We start from the raw sequence: 15,429 nt of genomic DNA on the forward strand, positions 1-15,429 counted from the left end.
TCACTTTAATTTCAGATTGACCCAAAAATTTATTGATTTAAATACAGTTTGGCTATGAAAAATGTGAAGATAATTAAGCTTCAGCTTCATTTTATTACTAAATAAGAAAAAGAGCAGATGTGTATCCACACACGTTCCAAACATTTTTTATTTCAATAAGAAATAATGTCTAAGATTTTTAATATTTCTTTCAAGAACTTCTTATAGAAGGTAATGAAGTTATACATGAAGACTTTTGTTGATAGTCACGTGAAATGCTCATGTTTTTGTAGGATCCCATAATTTTTTGACGATATCTAATAGAAGGATGAAAAATGTTTAATTTTAAATATTTGAAGAATGTTTTCTTGAATAATATTTTAAGTTTGGGGCATAATTTAAGTACGAAAAACTTGAAGGAAGGCTCCTAATAAAGGAAGAGGAAAGGCATAAGGAAGAGGTGGAGGTGCGGCAGCCGTTTACGGAGAAAATAACAAACCCCGTTAATGGAAAATCAAAGTGACAACTCCGATGAAAAACCTAGTAGCGATACAATGTCGGAATCAGCAACGGTCCTTGATCTTACGAGTTTCCAGCTTCACGATCTGGACTCAGTGGAGCTTCCTCCAAGTCTCACCGAGTTAGACTTGACAACGAATCGTTTGTCTGCTTTAGACCCCCGTATTGGCCAACTCCCTAACCTCAAGAAACTCTCTCTTCGTCAGAACCTCATAACCGATGCCGCCGTTGAGCCTCTTTCCTCTTGGCAACTCATTTCTCACCTCGAGGTATGTATTATTCACTGTACATGTCAACTTGCGGATTTATTACCATAATACTTGTTGATTTGCAAATTGGATTGCAGTATTTAACTGATGAAACAAATTTTGAACATCAAAATAAATGTCATATACCACACGGCACACACAGTGGATTGAAAATGAACCTGAATAGCCCTAAACAGAACTAATTTGGACAGAGGTCTAGTTCATTTATTGATTTTGTTGGCAGCATTTAGTTGCTCAAGAAATCTTGGATTTTGGCGGTTAGAATGAAGATTACCTTTAAATTACAAGTGGATTTTAAATTTTGGTAGAATTGTTCCACAGATGCCCATGATAAAAGAGCAAAATGTATACCTCAAATCACATGAAGAAATATTGTCTCAAAAAGGCCTATTGTTTCTCCCAACTTCATTCAAATTTAGTTAAGAATAGAATACAATGGAAACTGACGATTGTTGTTTCACCTATATTAAGGCTGGTGTTTGCCGGAGTCCATTTATTTTGGTTTTGACTTGAATGCCTGTGTAGGGATAAGAGCGAGTTTTGTAGAAAATCAGTTAGTATAAAAATAAATACACCTGAATAGAGGAGTCGATGTAGAGGATTTATACAGTAGACCTCAATTGAGTTGGAATTGAGACTTAGTTGACTGATTGATAGGTTTACGTAGAAAAAGATAACCTTATGAGCTAAAACTGCTTAGAAAGAGACAATGATGAATCTTTGGCTATCTGTATGGTTGGTAGTACTAGCCTAGCTTGCACTTTGATTTGTGAATTCAATGATTCCACAACCTATGTTGCTCGGTCTTCAAAAACAGGGCATTTTGGAGGACCCGACATGGATGCGGCAACATTTTTGCAGAGTCCGAGCAACACAAAACGCAACTTGCTATCTAACCTACTATGTAATTGGAAGTGATGTAGGCTTTAATTGGTTCATAATATTGATGTACCATAAGATTTTTTTTTAAAGATTTTGATTACTATTTAAGGGGATTACTTTCATATTAATTACACCATTAAAATTTTATGTTGATTGAATGGATGTGCATTTGGATAATATTTTTCTTCCAATGATAACGATGATCTTCAAATAGAAATAGTGAAACTTTTTTACTGAAGCATTAAATTAGATAAAATTTTCAGTATATTTGCATGCGTTATAACTGCATACTCATTGATCCAGATAAAATACTGAAACAATGGTAGTTTCTTGTCTAACCTTATCAGTATGGTTACAACACTGATTAATATTTAATGCAGTTCAGTGATACTGCAATTGCCTATCTAACCTAAATTATATTTAAGTAGTGTAGGCTTCTTTTGGATAACATTGATAAACCTTACTGAGCCATGATTGAAAGATTACAATTTTAGGGTTTGTTTATTATTTTTGATAAGCCAGAAATATTCCTTTAATGGACTACCAAGTCTACTTGAAAAATATGTTCATAATGTTTGTGTTGCTCGACCACATATTTATCAGGTTAACCCAATTCTCTATACAAAATAGATTCTCTTCTTATGCCAAAGGTATAATGAAATAAAAACAAACTTATGGACGCTAGCTGGCCGGAGAACTAGCATTATAAAGAAGAAAAAGAACTGAGTACAAACCTCTTACATTATTTTGGAATTATTTCCTATTTCTTTTGATAATAAATAATCTCCTGTTTCTTTCTATCCGTATGATCCTAAAGAAGCACATTGGTGTCATTCTCTAAGTTACCTTACTTTACCTTCAAATTTTCTATAACCTCTAGCTTGTCAATATTCTTAAGAACACTACCCTTTGGGGTGGCCCAGTTGTTTGAGCTTGGGACTTCCATGTTGGAGGTCTCAAGTTCGAAACCCCTTGCCAGCGAAAGCAAGGGTGAGCCTAGTGCGGGTTACCTCTCTTGTGTGGTTTGCGAGCTATTGCATAGGAGTGAGGGTTTTATCTTGTGCGCACCCAAAGAATAGCGGCTGCGAGTTTCCCTTGTCATAAAAAAAATAATTCTTAAGAACATCGTGATATGTTAAATAAAGAAATCACCTAATATAGCAGTAAAATTTTAATATAGTGATGTATGATTTATATCCTTCCCGTGCCTGCATAGAAAGCACTAACTTGTAACTATTCGCTGTCACCCTAAATTATCTACTGTTAAAATTGCATCATGCACAGTGCACCAAGTCAAAAGACATTTTTTTGGAGCTTTAGTATCCAAAATGTTATTTTGTACCTCCCTTTTCTCTCCAATTCCTATTAACTCCATGTGTGAATTTATTTTGTGAAAGATTTCCCACTTGCTCCTTCTTGTTTTCCTCCCTCCCTATTGAGGAGCTCCCTGGCATCCTGTTCTCAGTGGCCCTCATAAAGCTTGTACTTCATGTGACCCTTGTTGTTCTTTATTAACTTATTGGTTTCCATAGCCTCCATCCTTGCTAGTCTAACAGTGGTTATGCATCCTTCAACAAAGTCCTTTGTATCAAGGATGCACTTAGTTCCCTATAACTACTTATTGGGCTAAGTCTTTGGGTGTCGATTGTTATTATATTGATGGATGATTAGGAGCCATAGAGAAAGTGGAAAGAGAGATGACAAACTAGAAAATTGTACTCGTCCTTTGCATTCAGACAATGTCCGGGATTTGTTTCCCCACCAACATGGTTGGTGTCCTTATTTCCAATTCCTACATCCTCGATAGGTCATAAAAGACCCTTAACTTCCTCTTCCTCTTAATCTCAAAATCCATTGGCAAGAGCTTATATAAGATGCTCACTCGAGTAGCCTTACAGTACTTAATATCACATGTTCTATGGAGTAAGTAATTTATATGAGTCTTGGCCACTGATCACATGTTGATCTTACGGAGTACAATGGCTAAGACTCACATAGATTACTTACTCCTTAGAATGTGTGATAGAAGTTTATGTAAGGACTGCAAGGATATCTCGAGTGAGTATCTTATTATCCAACATAAGCGTTTGGCAATGGATTTAGTGATTAAGAGGAAGAGAGCCTTGTATATCTATTAAGAATCAAGTGGTGTGACTTGTAAATTGCCAAATCGTAGGAGATGAGGGAGTAGTGGGGATGCTGGTAGTAGGGGGGATAGGACATCTGATTGCATTAATGAAGTAGCTAGAGAGGTGTTGAGAGTCTCGAGGGGTAATGTTGGAGGGGGATTGGTGGTGGATGGAACAGTCTAAGGGAAAGTGAAAGCCACGAAGGCTGCTTATATGGAGTTGGTGGACAGCAAATACGAGGAGGAAACGAGGGTAAGTAGGGTGAGGTATAAGGCGACAAAGAAGGAAACGAAGTTAGTTGTTACAACGGTAGCATTTGAATGCTTGTACGAGGAACTTCAGGATAAAGGTGGGGGATAAGAAGTTGTATATGCTCACCAAGGTGAGAGAGAGGAGGGCTCGAGACCAGTGTTTTGGGAAGTGAGAAGCGGAAAAGAGCAACGAGGGCTCGCTTAAGTGTGAAATGAAGCACACACTTTTTCAAAAAAAACAGTATTTAGTATTAAAATAAAAAATATTAAATATGTATAGATAAATAATCAAGAACTGAATAGAGGTTACATATTCTTAGATTAAAAAGTAAATAGATAGTCAATAATCCTGATAAATCATAACATATAGAGAAAGAACATAGCAGTAGCCAGCAAAACAAAAAAAGAAAACAACAGAGCATACACATTACGAACAGTGCAACAGAGCAGTAACTTAGAACCTCAAATCAGAAGAAAAAAGAACAGAGTAACACTACTTGAGTAGCATTACAAACAGAAAATTGAAGTAAAAAAAACCCTAGTTACCAGAGAAGAAGAGAAACATATGCAGTACTGTAGAGAAACAGGAAGAGAAGAAGTGAAGAAGAGAAGAGAACTAACCTGTAGCAGCAGTCGCAACAGTCGACCAAGGAGGGAAAATAATTGGAAAGATATGCGCAAGTATATTTACAGACATTAAAAAAAAACCCTAATTAGCGCTTATCTCATTTAAGCGAGGTTTTTCTTGCTTTTATAAAAAGCGTGCTTCTCGCTTTTGGGACAGAAGCGGACACTTTTTTATTATCGCCTCAATTCAAGGCATTAAAGGGCAACTCTGTCGCCTCGCTTTGCTTCTCGCTTAAAGCGAGCGCTTCAGCGTTTTTAACAACACTGCTCGAGACAAGGACCAAGTAAAGTGTATCAAAGATAAGGAAGGTAAAGTATTGATGGAAAAGGCACACATTAGACTAAGATGACAAGCATACTTCCATGAACTCTTGAATGAAGAGGGGGACAAGAATGTTGTGCGGCGATTTAGAGCACTCTGAGAGTTGTCGAGTTTTTTGGTACTGTAGGGTATAAAGTTTGATGGGGTGAAGGAGGTTATTTGTAAGATGAGATGGGGAAGGGCCATCGGGCCAGACGAGATCCCGGTGGAATTTTGGAAAACACAGAAAAAGGATGTATGGAGTGGCTAACTGAGTTGTTTAACGTTATCTTTAGGACGTCAAAAATGCCCGAAGAGTAGAGATGCAGTATAGTGCTCCTGTTGTACAGGAACAAGGGTGATATTCAAAATTGCAATAACTATACGGTATCAAGCTGCTAAGCTTCTTATTGTCTATTTGCTTGTCTGCAACTGTCTATTTTAATAAGAGTGAGCCATTGCCTCCTCTTCACTCCCCTGAAAGTTGACCGCAAATTATTTGCCGAGTTTTATCACATTCAGGTATACCCAAAGTGACACATCCAGTTCCCCTTCAATTCCCCCCTACATTGTTTGTATCTTCAGAGGTTCAGTTTCTTCTACTGTCCATATTCCCAAGATTTTTGTTTCAATCATTTGCATGTCCCCTCTGTTCACAAGGATATCTAGATTTGGGGTCTCCCCTTCAATATTTGTCATACCAGCTTCTTAATTATCAACATCTTCATGTATATCCAACTCTTTCGAGTTCTGAAATTGTAGGTCTTCTTCTCCCTTGTCTTGAATTTCCATGTTTCCAAATTCTCTTTCATTGTTCTGCATGTTAGCCTCTATTTCATCCGTTATACGGTCATATTTGTCACATGCTTCACAGATATTAGATTTTATAGTGTCTTGAGTAAATCTGGACCGGAATCAGAAACTTCCCTGTTATTAAATGAAGTATCCTAGGTCAGCCCAATAAAAAGACCAGCACCTATCTGCCCCCTTACGTTCATGCGTCTCTTTTCGCAAAAGAGAGTTGCAGGTCTGTTTACACCCGTCAAGACCCACGTGATAGCCCATCTTTATATTACAGCTGTTTGACCTAGCAGTTTCATTGTTTCTCTCAAGTACCCAACAATCCTCCAAGCTTGACAGTGATTCTTCTCTGGCTATTACAAAATTCACAACCAAATTGGTATGATGAAACTTTGCCTTTTCACTTCAATTGTCACCTCATTGAGACACTCTTCCCATCAACTCTTCTCTTTTATCTTGCCCATTTCAAGTGATTCTTTTGTTTCTGAAACGTTTCCTATGTTTCCAATCATCCACCATAGTGATCCCCGACAGTTTTGAATATTGTTTTCGTCCATAAAGTAGGTGTAAAACTGCATACAATGCACATACCACTCTCCTCAGACCCCACATGTGGCTTGTTGAAATGCAGAGGTAAACCCATGGATCAAATCCACATATCGTCTTTCCTGTCTATCTGAGCAACACCCAAAAGACAGATGCCACCACTCCAGAGGGATTTTTTCTTTCTTCCACCTCCATTCTCCTTGTAGAACATGTTCAGCCATGTGTTTTGTTGGGAATCCGAAGAGGAAAAAATTGTTCCCCTTATCATATGTATTCACGGCAAAGGTGTTTTTCCATGTGCTTACAGACCATCTTCGAACGTCCGCTAAGGTTGGCTTTCCATCCATTGTGTTGAAAAAGCCCACCTTGCATCTACCAAGCAGATCAGTCTCACAGTTTCCGATTCCGTCAATCACAACGATTTTGTTAATACTTCCTTGGGATGTTTGTAATCAATGACCCTGTATCTTCATTAGTAGATCTGTCGATCTTAATAGCAATATCCCTCCATCCAATATCAATTGTAACCTCTAGATAATAATGACTGATATGTTCTCTCCTTGTACACAGGGTATGTTGTTTTTGCTGTCGTATGTTCTCTTTGTGCTGTCACATTTTCTCCTTGTACACAGGGTATGTTGTTTTTGCTGTCGTATGTTCTCTTTGGGCTGTCACAATGCTTATAAATCTGCTAAACATGTTGTTCCTTAAGCTTCCATCTTCTCATGTGCTTTTCTTTGTCCTTTGATGCTTCCTGCAATGCAAAACATAACCATTCCATGGTTTTCTTGCTAAACGTGGTTCTACGCATGAGACTCCTGCTTCTTTCCACCAAGTCAAACCATACATCCGTCCTTGATTTGGTTCTCGTGATATCATATAACTTGAATCCAGCTGCAAAATAGACTATGTTCTCCCCCATGTTGCTCTGAAACTTTGCATTCTCTAAAAAGGACACTGGGAAACCAGGTTTCAGCCAGAAAGGAAAAGGTCTTTCTCTTACCTCGGTTAATGTGCCTGAGAGCATTTCTCTCTCTAACAGACATTTTCTAGTATCACCATCATGGTTGGAGGGGCTTTGCTAGGTGCATCTTGGAATTTTATGTATGTTAAGTCATGTGTTTTTTCCCCACCTAATTTCACACTCCAATTCGGAGGATGGGAGGGAATGTGGGCAGAGAATTGAATCTCTTATATAAAGGTCGTTTTCTTCTGTTCTTCAGTCTAAGTTGCTTTACAAAATGATCTTAGTTTCTATATCTTAGGAGAGGGAAAATATAAGTTCTTTAGCATTTTTAGTGATGTTATAGTGTTGGTTAGTCAGAGATGCTCAACAGATTCACCTCTGCAAGTTGAATACTAGTGTGTAGCGAGACAACTTGGCAGTTTTTCGTCCTTTTAATTTTGTTTTTTAAAGCTTTGAAAGTACCTAAGCTTAAAAAATGCTTAGTAACAACAACTTATTTTCAGACTTGAACTTTCAACTGGTTTGCTTCTTGTATGGTAATCTGATCGTAGATGCGACAGAAACAGGCTTGTTAAAGTTATCTGAAATCATGCCTGTGGAACTGTCTTCTCCAGGAGCTAGTGCTTAGGGACAATCAGCTGAAGAAAATTCCCGATGTTGTGATATTCAAGAAGCTTCTGGTATTTGATGTTTCTTTCAATGAGATATCATCACTTAGTGGATTGTCCAAGGTCTCCAGTACACTCAGAGAACTATATGTGTCTAAAAATGAAGTCACCAAGATGGAGGAGATTGAGCACTTCCACGAGCTGCAAATACTCGAACTTGGGTCCAATAGATTACGGGTTAGTTTTTCTTGAAGATGACATCAAAAGAAATTATATAGTTATCAACAGTTTACACTTGTAAATTTTTTATCATAATAGTTTTTGTAAATGTGAGTATACTATGTAGCTTCCCTGGCTCCGTGGATACCTTTGAAGTGCTTTGTTTCTTGATTCAGATTATGGAGCTTCTGGAAAATTTGAAAAATCTACAAGAGCTTTGGCTTGGACGCAATCGTATTCGAATAGTTAATTTGTGCGGTTTGAAATGCATTAAAAAGATTAGCCTGCAGAGCAACCGTTTAACTTCCATGATTGGGTTTCAGGTCCTGATATCTAACAGTTGTGCTTTGTCATTGTAGACGACTTCATTTTAAGAGTGAGTTATTTTGTTGTTTTTCAATCTGCAGGAATGTGTTGCCCTTGAAGAATTATACTTGAGCCACAATGGTATTGCGAAAATGGAAGGTTTGTCTACCTTGGTAAACCTGCGGGTCTTGGATGTATCAGCAAATAAGCTTACAGAAATTAATGACATCGAGAAGTTGACTAAGTATGAAATTTTTCCTGGCAATTCCAAATGTGTGAATTACTCCTCTAATGCCAGGACTAGTCATCATCTTCATCTTCACTTTTTGTTTCTTATTGCAGACTAGAAGATTTGTGGCTTAATGACAACAATATAGCATCATTAGAAGGACTGGAAGAAGCTGTTACCGGTACTAGAGAGAAGCTAACAACCATTTACCTTGAGCGCAATCCCTGTGTATGTGTCTTTAAACCTTAACGCATACTTGTAGTATAAACTGGCAGCAATTGTTTTGCTCTTTTTTAGGTTGTATATTTGCTTGTACTTGAATTTGTTGTTTCTGGAGATCTTTTCCTTCATCTCGAACTTCTTTCAGGGGTTTTCTGCATTATACATCCTTCGTCTTGAAATGGGTCTGAGTCACTCTCTTCCAATTAGTGATTTTATCCTTTCATGAGATTCTGTTCAAACTTTGTCTTTTGTTCGAGAATTTGTATTCCTTGATAAGCGATACAACTGTGATATAGAGAGAGACACACGTGGGATCTGAAATATTTAACCCTATTTTCAAATTCAAGCCAGATAAGGAGGATGATGCACATGTCAACAATCAGGGATCACTATTTTAAAAGTGCTGGGTTGCTGGTCCAAAACTCTAATCTATAAGTGAGGCTACGTCCTCTTCAGGCCCAGTATTATTTAATGAGTCCCAGGTCCTCTTACAGACCCCATCTCAAAGGAAATTGATCCAATCATTGATGGAAGTTGAGGCAAATATTTCAACAAGAAGAAGAACGTGGATCAATGAAGATCAAAATAATATCATGGAAGGGGGCTTAATGGCAAAGATAAGAGAAGGGTGATAACTAGCTTAATCCTTAAATGGAAGGCTGGTTTCTTTTATTTTCAGGCGATAAAATTATAAGAGGACATTGGAGAAAAGATTAAGCAGATATATGAGTAAGCGGGGGAGTCAAATATGCTCAGTTGGAGGCAGTGGAACCAGGGAGTATTCTAATGTGGTGGGATACCAAAATATGGGATGGGGGAGATAGTTGCAACCAGATCATATTCCATGACCTACAAATTCGTGTCTCAAACTCAGTATTTTAATTGACATATGATAGGATTTATTCTCCCAACTGTAACAGAGAAAGACAAGAAGTATGGTGGGAGATTGGGGCTGTGAGGGGTTTATTCATTGGACGTTGGGTATTAGGTGGTGAATGGTGATTACAACATAGTTCGATTTTCCTCTAAAACAAGGAACTGCACTAAAAGCACCAGACAAATGACAATTCTCAAACTTTATTGATGACATGGAGCTGGTTGATCCACAGCTCGAAAGGGGCAATTACACATGGTTTAAGGGAAATATTATCTAGAATTGATAGGTTTCTTGTTTGAGGATTGGGATGATATGTTCAGAAATATTAAGCAAGAAATCCTATCCAAAATCAGTTCTGACCCCACTCTTCTATTTAAAAAATTGTGGTAACTGGGAGCTAACCAAATCTTATTTCAAATTTGAAAATTTCTAGTTGGAGACGTAAGGTTTTAGTCATAAAGTAAAGATGTGGTGGTCTTCCTTTGACATTGAAGGCAGACCGGACTAAATACTTGCAAGGAAGCTCATAGCTCTAAAAAGCAAATTGAGAGAATGAAGCCTAAACAATTATTTACGACTGGGCGAGGGAGAAAAATGCTATTCTAAATTAAATCATTGTGCTGAATCTTATACTATAACAAATATTTTTGAATGAGGAAGAGATCATCATAAAGAGAACTTGTTCATGGAGTTGATCATCCAAAAGATTGTCAACTTTAAGTGCATTTTATTTTTTCTAAGATTTAACCACTTAATGAGTCTAATAGATCCGAGTCATTCAAATCGTGGTCAAAGTCTTAAAACTCTTAAGAGGCTATCCACTATTCAATTAAAGATTCTTAAGAAAGTGACCTTTAACCATCACTCTATCCACTACCACCAGTCACCACTATCCAACCACCACCACAACTATTATTGTTAATCACCATTACCAACCACTCCCACAATCACAAACAACCACCACCACCACCACTACTGCCAACGACCTCCACCATCACACCGTCAAACATCACTGCTAACCATCACACTGTCAAACATCACTGCCAATCACCATGACCACAAACACTAGCCACTCCACCATCACAACTATTTCCATTGCCAATGATTACCACTAACATTGTCAATTACCAACCACCAACACTACTGCCACCATCACTTGTTAGTACCACCAACCATCTCTACCATCTCAGTCACCACCGCCACCACCACTCCCAACCGTTACCATCAACACTCCTTCTGCACAACCACTGGTATTAGCCACCACCTCCAAATACCACCACCAAACTACACCTTACTACCTAATATTTTAAGGGGTCGTTTGGTAGAGTGTATTGGAGAAACTAATGCTTGCATTAGCGTGGTGTATTACTAGTATCTTGTTTGGTACACTTTTTTAACTTATACATTACTAATGTTTGTATTTGTAATACACTCTATTGTGTATTGAAGAATGTATTACTAATACCATGAATTTCTATGCATTAGCAATGCAATGGGTTCTAATGCATGCATTAGCATTGATAAAGACACATTTGACCCTCAAAAACTTTTTCACATCCTTTCCACTAAAAATATTTGTTTACAAAAAAACTCTCCACTAAAAATATTATGCTTGTATTTTTGTAAACAAATATCTTTTAAAAAAAATTATGCAATGCATAATATTTTTAGTACTACCAAACCAAACATTGCATAAGAAAGATCTCATTATAACTAATGCAAGCATAACTAATACAAGCATTACTAATACACTATATTTTACATTATTCTTATACTCTACCAAACAACCCCTAAGAATATAATATTCAAATTTGTATTTAAATTTTTAAATATTTATTACTCCCTCCATACCACTCTATGTGGCCATGTTTTTATTGAACACGGAGTTTAAGAGAAAATTGATGACTTTTGAAAATATATCATCTCATTAAATGGAAAATTTTAAATCAAATTGTTTCTAAATATAGAAAATTGTCGCTCTTTTGGGACATAATAAAAAAGTAAGTGTGCCACAAAAATTGGGACAAACGGAGTAACTTTTTAAAAAGATAAATTATAAACATTCAAATGTTGAGAAAACAAACCGTCTTTTTGAAAACAAACTGTCTTAATAGTTCAGTATTCAAATCTATATACAACATCTTAATATTCAGATGTATTTTCAGATTTGGACATTTCAGTCTTTAAAAAATGGCCCCTTCCCGCCTTATACTGCCTGTACATCTCTATGTAAGCCAATCCATTAATTCTTAAACTTGCTTTATCAAAAATCATCATTGAATTGTGTCGTACCTTGGTTGGTTAATGTCCAGCAGATCTGTCTTCTGCTCTGTACAGTGTACAGTGTCATGCAGAGTGAATTATCTATATATTTCCTTTTAGACTTCCAACAATTTATCTATTTGGCTCCAGCTCCTTAAAAGTGTTGTCAACTTCTAGATTTAACGCATAAACAGGATACTGAAGGATGAGAGAATATTCAAGTCATCAATATCAACTCATGAACACACCAATTGGTGATGATTTCTCTTCGAATTAGAGACATCCTTGGTTGAGTGATATAACTACTTTAATCACCCCAAAGTATAGAGGACATAAGATTCTCCTTTGAAACCCCAATATGTTGAGAATGGAAGTGTGAAATCCCCATGAGATGACTTTTCTTTTATCAATTAACATACAAAGCTTTGCATTTTGACATTGAGGTATAGAAGCTCAATACTTAAAAAAGAAACAAGCCTGAAGACAAACAATGGAGATTTGGCATGTAGTCTCTAATTAAAACCAAAGAAGTTGTGGGTGTTGAAACCTAAGCTAAGAATTTGTAAGGGCATGTCGAACTCCAAGCTGAGGAAAGCTCTACATGTTAAAAGGGTATGAAAGATTACATAAAATCTGAACATAGGATGCAAGCCTAAGCAATGGAAAAAGTTCAAAGATGTGGATCCTGAGCATTGGAGCCAAAATTATGGAAGCAACACTGGGTTGCCTGCTTGATGAGTTTGACGCACAACATTTCAGAAAGAAACACTTTGCAAGGGCAGAGATAAACAAGGTAAGACTGAACTCTGACGGCTGGAAAGGATTTGTCTTTAATTGCAGGGTGAACAACGGGATAGAAAAGCTGGATTCATTATCTATGAGCTGGGCTTTATATTTGATTTGTGTGCCAACCCTCTGTTCATTTGGAAATTTCAGCAGCATGGACTTGGGTTCCTAGTGCTTTTGCATTCTGGTAGATGGCCAAACCCAGGCGAATGTGAGACCTTGCTCTGTGTCTGAGAATTTATACATCAATCCTGAACTCCACAAGATAGGATACTGGGTCTTACCTTGTAAAGGCATCCTAGAAATATGGATTGACAGAGAGTAGTAACTGAGACTTGACCTCTATGTCGGAAATGGAATGCTCTGGCCACTTGAGCTACCTCACTTGTCTAAAGACTAGACTTGATCATGAAAATCTTTTTCTTTTTCCAGAATCAAGTTATATTAGGAATGTGTTTGGTATATTTTTTGGCATGTCGATATAGGTTGAACTTACATTTCATGCTCGCAGGAGATTTCTCAATCTTTTTTGATCGATTAGAGATCTTTTACATCACAAAGGTAAAGGCTTTCTCTGATAACCTCACTAATGCATTGTAATATGGTTGCAGGCACAATCTCCAAACTATATAAGTACTTTGAGACAAATATTCCCAAACATTGAGCAGATTGATTCTGAAGTGTACGCGTAGGTGCTTGGATGTGGATCTTATGCATGGTTGATGCTGATCCCCAAGAATAATGCGCTTTTGTCAGTTTTATATTGTTTTCGATGAGGTCCAGCTGATGAGATGCTGTAAAACCAGTTATGGCATCATTTCAGGATGCCGAGGTCCTGAAAACATGAAATTACAGGTAGCTGCTACCTAATTATGGAGAGCATCCAATGACATTTACTGATTACTTTTTTCTGTCTCTGAAGACATTTATTTTGTTTGTCCTCGGACTACAAAGGAGTAACAATATTGTACTTATCTTTGTCCTCCAAATTGGAAATGTCGCCTTTTGGTGTTGTGTGTTGTGAACTGAAGGGAAAATATAAGGGGAAAATGGTATTTTATTGTCAATTCAATTTTTCAGAACTTTGATACCCATGTTCGTATTTGAGAAATTCTACGCATACCAAATAGTTAGTTAGGATTGGAAGATAAGTTGTTATTAATCCAGGATTTATGTACAACTAAGAAACAAAAGGATGTCAAAATTTGTCCTCTCAGACAACATACCCAAACAAAAGGATGTCAAACTTGAGACATTGAACTTCATTTTCTATACTAAATAAATAATAATAATTTATCCATGAGTACAAGGTAGAAAAGCTGAACAGGACGTGTGGCTCAACAACACGAGTTGTCTTAGTGCATTATCATTGGTTTTAGTAGGTTATTTAGTTACTTTTCTGTTTTATCAAATCGTAATTACAAATATAGACAATTACCAGTTTTTATAGTTAAGTTTAACTTCATGTTATAACAAATTATTTATTGTCAATGCCTACTTTAAAATTAAAAAAATATATAGAAAAAACATGGATCTTGTTAATGAAGTATCTGATGTTGCTATACAAAAAATTTCAACACAAAAAATATGTTGAAGACCATAAATTGCACCACAGTAACTCTGATTCCGAAGGTACTACAAATTGATCTCTAAAGTTCTTACTAAAAGGGAATAAAAAGTAAGGGTGTATATAATTTGGACTGTTTTGCATTTTTAATTATCAAATCAATTATATCGATTTTTAAAATTTATAAACTAAATCAAATAAATGAAAGTTGGATTTTCCAAAACCTAGACTTTTTCGGGTATTTGTTTTGATAAAGCCTTCATATAAAACACATATGACTTGCGCTTAAAATATGTCTTTAATCCACGTATAATATGACCATCTATGATGGATCGTAATTAACAAAAGAAGTACTATAAGATGAGTAAGACATTGGACTAAAATACTCAACCAAAAAAATAGTAAACTTGCATAAAATAAATATTGATAATTAATAAGTCATAATGTAAAAGTACTAAGTCATGCAAAAATAAATACGAATATAAATATCAGTTACATGACTAAACATTACTATAAAAGAAAAAAATAAGTTACGCATTTTCACTATGTTTTACTTAACAAATGCAAAGTAAAGAATATATATATAATCATCACTTAGAAAATTGTAATCAGGTCTTTTTTCCTAAAAAAGAGACCTTGGGGGCCGGTCTCTAATCAGAGATCTCATGAGGTCGGTATATTACATTTTTGTTGTCTCTTTTTGTTAAAATATATAGATAAACAAATAAATAATAATAATAATAATAATAATCATAATAAAAAAATTATTATTATTATTATCATATTATTATTTTTTAACAAAAAGAGACATTATAAGGTTGCTATTTCATTATTTATTTTTACTAAAAGAAACCTAGTTCCCTATACTTTGTTAAATTTATTTAATTAGTTAATAGCGACTCATGAGGGCGCCATTATTTTAAAAAATAAGACAGATATGTGACCTCATGAGGTCTCCTATTTTTTAAAAAATAATTAATTTTTTTTCTCTAGAAAAGAGACCTCATGAGGTCGCCTTAAGGCATTATCTGAAAATTAAAATTGCAGAAAAGAGACCTCATGAGGTCTCACGATTCGAGACT

At 36.1% G+C, this 15,429-nt stretch overlaps 1 protein-coding gene across 1 annotated transcript; it reads left to right on the top strand.

Annotated features, from left to right (window-relative positions):
- The first annotated feature begins 397 nt into the window (after positions 1-397).
- Positions 398-13,868, top strand: LOC102589476 (protein phosphatase 1 regulatory subunit pprA). The gene is made up of 6 exons (XM_006338085.2): positions 398-767; positions 7,886-8,116; positions 8,275-8,421; positions 8,506-8,648; positions 8,747-8,861; positions 13,392-13,868. Exons 1-6 carry the CDS (start codon positions 486-488, stop codon positions 13,470-13,472), a joined length of 999 nt encoding a protein of 332 aa, XP_006338147.1. The 5' UTR covers positions 398-485; the 3' UTR covers positions 13,473-13,868.
- The last annotated feature ends 1,561 nt before the right edge of the window (positions 13,869-15,429 follow it).

This window comes from Solanum tuberosum, unplaced genomic scaffold, assembly GCF_000226075.1.
Source record: "Solanum tuberosum cultivar DM 1-3 516 R44 unplaced genomic scaffold, SolTub_3.0 scf00003, whole genome shotgun sequence".
NCBI classification, from domain to species: Eukaryota; Viridiplantae; Streptophyta; class Magnoliopsida; order Solanales; family Solanaceae; genus Solanum; species Solanum tuberosum.

Bases quoted from the DNA above. Each gene is read 5' to 3' on its own strand.
- LOC102589476 (XM_006338085.2), top strand. From the start codon at position 486: ATGGAAAATCAAAGTGACAACTCCGATGAAAAACCTAGTAGCGATACA. The intron at 768-7,885 runs GTATGTATTATT...TGTCTTCTCCAG, and splicing joins AACTCATTTCTCACCTCGAG to GAGCTAGTGCTTAGGGACAA. The intron at 8,117-8,274 runs GTTAGTTTTTCT...TTCTTGATTCAG, and splicing joins TTGGGTCCAATAGATTACGG to ATTATGGAGCTTCTGGAAAA.